This window comes from Blennius ocellaris (genome assembly GCF_963422515.1).
Source record: "Blennius ocellaris genome assembly, chromosome: 1".
In the NCBI taxonomy this organism is placed as follows: domain Eukaryota; kingdom Metazoa; phylum Chordata; class Actinopteri; order Blenniiformes; family Blenniidae; genus Blennius; species Blennius ocellaris.
In genome coordinates this window covers 13,468,476-13,476,116 of record NC_137650.1, presented here as the reverse complement: position 1 = coordinate 13,476,116, position 7,641 = coordinate 13,468,476, and the positions used below count along the sequence as shown (strand labels likewise).

The following is a 7,641-nucleotide window of genomic DNA, read 5'->3' as shown; positions in this document are numbered from 1 at the left end:
TAGTGGATTTCCAGTATGATTCTAGGTAACATAAGGCCAAGTGTCTTTTTTTTCTTTTTCTTTTTTTTTTTTGGAAAATCAGCTATAATCACGGTGAGGACAGATTCTCAGAGAGCACCATGAGCAAGGACAAATCAATTACTGGTTTTTACAGGTGAGAAGTCAGCGAGGGATCAAATCACAAGGTTACATGTCACGGCCTCTGATCAGCTGCTCTCCAGTTCTTGGTCGCAGTAAGTGAAGTCGTCCATGATGCAGCAGCTCTGGAGGACTTTATTGGTTGTGAAAGACATCCTCGCCAAAATATTGTCCACGTTTACCACAACGTCTTTGTCTGGCTCTCTTCTCACAATTCTCCTCAAATTTAACTCCAAGTTAGCTGAGATTTAAAGTCTTCCTTACACCCCCCCCCCAAAAAAAAAAAACAGAGAAAACAAAAACACATGCTGGTGAATTGAAGTCTATTCAGATTAACATTTGTTAATTTCAACATTTCTTGTGAATGAAATAAAACACAGGAGTCGCGATGCATCACATCAATGTCTGATGTACGGATCTTTAGTGCAGTTTAGTTAGATTTCACTGTTAGTGAAAAGTCTGAAATGACACGTTGACAGCCGTCATATTAAAAGATCTTTCACAGCAGATTTACGTTAAAAATGGGCCGCTGTTGAAAAACTACTGGAACTGTCAATTGCATTTTCTTCAGTCTACTGTGATTCCATTGAAATGAGCATGACACCAGCAAAAATAAATACATAATAAAGTGAAATTCTGTTACGATGAGACCTTAAAATTATCCTACATAGTTATCCTGGTCTGTCGGTGAAGCATCATCATCAAGCTCGTCCGTCAAACATCACGGTCTTTCTTTACTCACAGTCACACTCTGCTTCAGCCGGGCTTCTTCAGGTTTCTCTTTGTGGTTCAAGGAACATGATCTGGTGCATCGGGGCCGCATTGTTGCTCCTTTGGGTGTTTTTGTTTTTCCCCCTTGAAAGCCATCAATCCTCATGTTGACTGACCACAACGTTGTTTGGAGCAAATAGACAGCAGAGATCTCTTTTTCTTTACTCTCCTGCTTGACTATGTTTTCTTGTCTTTCTATAGATGATAGTCATTCTCTCCTGCAGCTTTGCTGTGAGTGGCTTTTGGTGGCCGAGCTGGTTTTTGTTCTTCAAATGTTATGATTGTTTATCTGCTCGTTGCTCTCGGCCTGACCCAACGTGTTCATGAAGAAAGTTTTGGGTCGATAGAAAATGAGAGACCCTCTTGTAGAACAATCGACTGGTGGGAATAAGACCGCTTACACCTGATACCAAAAAAGAAAAAAAAATGTTACATGTAAGGCAGTAATATTGTGAAATGTGTGCAGGATAAGACAAAAGAAAGTTTAAGATGAACTCAAAAAAGCTCAACGATAATGTGAGGAAAAGGAAAAGACGGAGCCTTCTGTTCATTGCCGGCTTAACTCTTCCGGGATGTGTGGCAAACAGATTAATACTATTGATGACATGTGGGGGCAGTGCTGTGCTATATGTGCGACCGCCGAAAGGAACAAAGAAGACGAGAAATAATCTCTTTTCTAAAATACTGAATGTTTTCGGATACAGGCAAATCTATGACATTACTTTGCCTGGACATCAGGACAAAGAAGCTTCAGGTGACATGTGAATAGTTTATATTCGTTTTCACTAACAAACTTTACAATATAAGGCAAGTTATTTGGCCAAATTTAAATAAATACAAATGCATGGTTTAGTTTTTAACCCATTTCATGGATGCTTGGATTCAAAATGTTGTCCCACCCTGTAAAGAGCCAATGAAAGTATGGAGGCAGTAATACATAACAACACTATAAATGTACAAAGAAAGCATATTCAGGCCTTTATTAGTAACGTGATCACTGCAGAGACACATATACCTCATGATCCTCGGCTCTCTATTGATGTAGTTCTATTTACTTTGAGAACGCTAAAACAGTTTTGCAAATCCTAACATTCAAGGGAGATCTTTGTTTTATCTCATTGTAATAAAATTAATACCAGCCGTCATTGGTGATATCAAAGGGTTAGAAGTGTGAGACTCTCAAAACTCCAGACGATGACAAACACACGCACAAAACAAACACACTTTTCCAGTGTTACTCATGTGATCATAGTTCAGCGCTCTTTGACTTCTTAAGAAAATTGTGGGATGAGTATATCACGAAAGCTTTTTGTGTTCATGTGGAGAAAGACACAGCATGGTTTTATCCAGTAGTAATGTGGTTTAGGTTCACAGTGGAATCAGTGGTTTGGATGTCTGTGTGGCTCCTGCTTCAACACTTTTAGTGACAGTCATTTGTCATAATCACCTGAACCTGAATGGGGAAATAAAATTGTGAAGGAAACATGCATCACTTTAATGCCGTCCCCCGGTGTCACAGAAGAAATAACTCCATGAGAATTTTTTTTTTACTGTTGTTAGACAGCTGATGACAGATGATGACAGGGAGGCATAAAAAAAGAAGGATCTACAATACTGCGGTTTTATTTAGCAAGCTGCTCTTTTCCAACTCAATGTATTCAGGAGAGTTTATACAACACAACCAAAGATCCAGTCAGACGACGGCACTTTAGTTGGAGCATAATTGAGTATGTAGGTGTCAACAAACGATGCCTAGCGGCAAGACAGGGAGTGCATATTGTCTGGGGTTGTTTGTTTTTTTTGGGGGGGGGGGTTTCCCTTCAATACCTTCAATCAGACCAAAGAGTTAAGTGAGTCGTCACTTTCTAAAGACTGGGAGTGACTCAGCAGTTTGAGCTTGTTTGCTTCTTTGATTCCTGGGGAAACACAGAGGGAAAGAGTCTAACTGTGACTTGCCTTCAAATGGACTGGAAAGATGTGTGAACCTGACAGAAGGCATCTTAGTTCTTTGTTAGCAATTAAACAGCAACTTTGAACAGTGCAGATTGAAATCTGGACCAGTCTCTTAATGAAGTGTGGTCGAAAAAACAGTTGATGGTTCTATTGGTTTCCTTCAGGTTTCATTCAGTTTGTCTGTCCCTATTTTGTGATCCTGGGATTTGCTTGTGACTCGGCAAACAAACTGGTGTCACCTTCACTTTGGAAAGTGACCGACCTGAAGCTCACAGTATATGAATGTGAAGTTGGCAACATTTAAAGAGCAGCAGTCAATCAGGCCCGCGTGTTGGCAGTGAAACCAGACGGAGAAAAGTAACTTCTTAAACATTTCTCATTTCTCACTATCCCCTCTTCTTCTGATCCCGTTCATGAGCTGTCATTGGTTTCATTACAAAAACAAACTGCAGCGCCAACTTGTGGCTTGAGATGTTAACTACATCATTTTCAGTGTTCATTGCCTTTCCGTGTAAATCGTTATCGCTTTTCAAACGTCGCTGTGTAAACGTGAAACTTTTCTGAATGACTGGTTTTCACTTGAAACATTGCCGTGTAAACCGGGCCTGAGAAGAGAGACGATAACTCAGACATTGGTCGTTGGTCGACGTGCAGTTCTCAGGTCTTTGCCTCCTGTCACACAAAGAATAGATGTTAAATGTTATTGCAGGTCTACAGAGCTCTGAGTGGCTCTCAGGTCATCTGGATCAAATCTTCATCTTCCCAGAGTCACAACCAAACATGGAGAAGTTGCTTTTAGTTTTTATTCACCAAACATTTGGAACGAACTGCAGGATGACTCAGACATTTAGTTCTTTTAAAACCAGGCCGATGACCTTTCTGTTTACTGCTACCTTTCAATAAAGACAGAATTTATGTGTTGCACTGCACCTCTTATACTTCTAAGCTCCTTTGCTTCAAGTTTCTCTTTTAATAGTTGTTTTGGAATCCATAATTGATTATCTTTCACTGTTTTTATTCACCTTTAACTCATTGTTCTTGCAATAAGTGCAAAGCACTCTGAATCGCATTGTTGCTACAGTATATCTGCTATACATATAAAGCTGCCTTACTATCCAAAAAGGCTTCTCTGTGCAGAATTTACACGTTCTTAGCGAAAGTGTGATGGTTTTTTCCTTATTGAAACTTTGAAATCTAACCAGTCCATCTTATGTCTTTATAACCTTTTACAGTCCCAATTATGTTTCAGCTCTTATCATGTCCTGATTCATTTTCCTCTGGTGGGAGTTTGAATTTCTGCTGGAATGTGAGATCAATACATACACTGTGCAAACAAAGAGGGAATCAGGGAAGACACACTTTAATGGATTCAACTCCATTCAGCCATACAGAGAGCCTTAATGCCTCAAACCTTGTGGTTGCTCTCACGTCTTGTGTTTTGTGGGAGAACATGGACAGTCTGAGAAAAAGAGCCTGGAAAGAATTGGTCTTCAAGGTCCGTTTGGTAATAGAATGAACTTGCACCTGGGGGGGAAAAATCAATAGTAATTGTCTTTCTAAATCAGTTTGAGATGAATACAGCTCAGAGTGAGATTGCACCTATTTTTTTTTCCTCCGATTTTTCTGGTTCATTGATATGAACTCTGTCATGTAGATCGACTTCCTGTGTCTCTACACAGAGATCAACACAATTAGATAGAATAATTATACCTCTCATAACCAATTGGTCCAACTTCAGTTTTTGACTTTTTGATTTCACTTCAAACCAAGCCCATCATCCAGTTATTCCCCCCATAATTATAATCATATTGAACCGGGGTTAGAACCGAGAGAGACGGATAATTAACTCAAATGAAAAAGAGAAGCAGCAGTATTTGCTGTTGAGAAGCTCCTAGAAGAGCCATTTCAATTCAATTAAACTTTATTTATATAGCACCAAGTAAAACACAGTCATCTCAAGGCAGTTTTACCCAACAAAACCCAACAAATCCACACGAGCAAGCATGAGTGACTGTGTTTGAGGTCTAATCTTCCTTTTAGACTCCTCAGTCGTCTCATGCTCTCTTGTCTTTCTGTCTTTCGTGGCAGACTCCGGCGGCAGCAGCAGAGTCCCGGACTGTTCGGGAAGATGCGATCGGCTCGGTTCAGTTCCGAGAACCCGGACGGTCCCGGCAGCGACCTGGACGAGGAGGAGGAGGAGCTGCAGATCCCCTGATACCTATGAGCAAGCGCGACGACAAGGTGAACACTGTCGTTCTGGGATGAATTCACTCTTTTCCAACCAGCAAATAAAACATTTTATCCACTGTCGGATCGAGCGGACAGGTTCGCGTTTTCCTTCCTGTTGCTGTCAAGAAGGCATCAGTTGGTTTTGTCTCAATAATCACTGATGAAAAATACAGAGAAAGGCGGTATGTATTGTTTTTTTTTTGGGAAGGGGGGGAGGATCAGATATGCGTGGACACACTTGTATTTGTAGACATAAAACAACAACATCAGACCGAGCTGGAGTGTAACAGACGTTACCGGGATGTCCAGATGTTGCGGAGGGATCTGCCCATCAAAGCAACTATTGCTGAAGTGCACAGGCAGAGGCCAACATGTACAATCATGTGGATGTACTCGTTCTCTCATACCTCACAAAGCATCCTCTTCACCCAGACTGTCCTCATGTCTCTCAGCCCCTCGTCCTCACCAGCAGGAAACTTGCCCGGCGGTTAGCGATTACCAATGTTCGTGGATCAAATTGAATTCTTTTTTTTTTTTTTTTGTTTTTTTCTCCATTAAAATCATTAACGATTCTGATGAGTTGTGGGACAGAGTTTTTATGCTTCACACAAATGCAGTAGGCAGTCTTTGGAGTGTGTGTGTTTGTGTGTGTGTTATAAGAGTTACTCTTGAATGTGTGACGCTCAAACCAAAGTGTGAAGGAACAGTGTGTAGTTAAAAGCTACATTCAGACCCGGCGCTGCCATTTAAACTTGACCAGAGTAAATACGTTGTTCAACATCCTCGTTAAACAGATTGAGCTCCTGTTTACAGCATAATGTATCAGCATTAGCAAGGGACAGTGAGGAAGCTAATGTAGCGTCTATCGGCATCACCATTCTTTTATTCCGGGAGTTTCGTTCTCCGCGGAGGAGAAATCAATGGAAGGAGTAAACACTGAGCGGCCACGCCAAGGAGTTTTTGAACCGGCGGGTCCAGATGGCTCGAGCATGTTCACAGCCCTTGAAAGGATGATTTTATTGTCTGCCTGGTGCGATCCAGCCTCAATCAAATCGGAGCGCTGAAACTGTGTCTTGAAAAGTTGGAAGTGAGTCTTCTGCTTGAAGAACAGCAGGTGTGGAGCTGTGTTTGTTCACAGGTTTTATTCTGTGGCGTTTGAAGCTGTTCGCAGGAAAAACGTCCTGGAGACGAGAAACAAATACCTTCAGATGACTGTTGTTATTCTTTGGGTTTGATTGTATAGATCCGGGGTCTGCAACCTTTATGACCAAAAGAGACGTTTTTGGCACCATCCACCAAATCAAATTGAACTGGAGCCGAAAAAAACCTTTGTCTTTAAAATGAGGCAAAGCTTCTGAAGTTTCATATAAAGTTTTGATATATGAATAAAAACTTTGTCTTATGTTGCATGTATTTCACTTTAAGATGGTAAATATGTAATTATACGTATTTTCAGCTGTTTCATACTTCATTTTAGAGGTTTTAAACCTTTTTCAGCATTTTTCAGACAATTTGGAAATGTTAAGCTTTTTCTTTTTTTGAAATCCTTGTCATCTTACGGTTGTTTGTTGTTGTTTTAGGTTTAAATCTGTTTTGCCATTTTTTTTCTCCCAATTTGTCTTTGCTTTAGCAATTGAAATAATTTTAAAAGCCCTTTTTTCAGCTAAGAGTTAAAAGTCCTTTTCAAAATGCCTGTGTGCGTAAATAAAATGAAAACCATATCAAATGTTTATTTTGGTAGAATTTAGTGAAAGCTTCAGGGAGCCACTACAGAAGGGCCAAAAAGCCACTGGTTGCAGACCCTTGATATGGATGTATTCCTTTTTTTCCACAGTGTTGATGCTGATGTTCACTTTTCCATTTAATATGTTAAATGTTCCTGGAAAAAGTCCTACAAATTTAAAATAATTATAGCAAGGAATTCTCTTGACGATGACATAAAGACCCTCCACAATTAAATGAATTTAAGCTTCTGTAGGTTTAATATTAAGAGGCTCCTTCAAAACAAGCTCATGTTTTCAGTAGCAGGAAGTTGAGGGCCGTGATCATTTTTAGCTTTGCCGAATCTCCGCAGTTGTCAAAGCAATAAAGCGTCATTAATCATCCACCACCGTCCACGCTCCCTCTGCCTCGGTCTCGACTCTGGAACGCTGGAAGGGGACCAAGATATTTGTACTGATCAGGATTCTATATTACTGCTATTTATGTTGTTGTTGTTTAGGTTTTTATAAATGATCTGTACCACAGTTGTTTTGTATTAGCTCTATAAATGTCAACTGTACATACAACAAAACATGACTCACTGGTTTTTTTTCTCCTTCTTGTTGTGTGCAGGAATAAAATGTGACGACCAAAACATGTTGATGAAAACCTTATTGACAATAAGACTGTTGCTATTTCCTATTCTCTTGATTTAGATAATCAGATTTTTATTGTATGTCAGCCTCAAGTTTGTTGAGAAAGTGACCTACTCAAAGGTAATTCAACGTATGGGCACTGTAAGATAAGGATTTACAATTTTTAGTCAATCAACTCCACCCACTGATCCAC

The 7,641-nt window shown here is 40.1% G+C and overlaps 1 protein-coding gene across 2 annotated transcripts in view; it reads left to right on the top strand.

The window, feature by feature from the left end:
- ccdc102a (coiled-coil domain containing 102A) overlaps nucleotides 1-7,327 on the top strand; it is a 73,150-nt gene extending 65,823 nt beyond the window's left edge. For both annotated transcript variants that reach the window (XM_080506746.1, XM_080506747.1), the window contains one exon: nucleotides 4,951-7,327. In XM_080506746.1, coding sequence (XP_080362872.1) covers nucleotides 4,951-5,077 — 127 coding nt within the window. In that variant the 3' untranslated portion in view covers nucleotides 5,078-7,327. The remainder of the gene's footprint in view (nucleotides 1-4,950) is intronic.
- The last annotated feature ends 314 nt before the right edge of the window (nucleotides 7,328-7,641 follow it).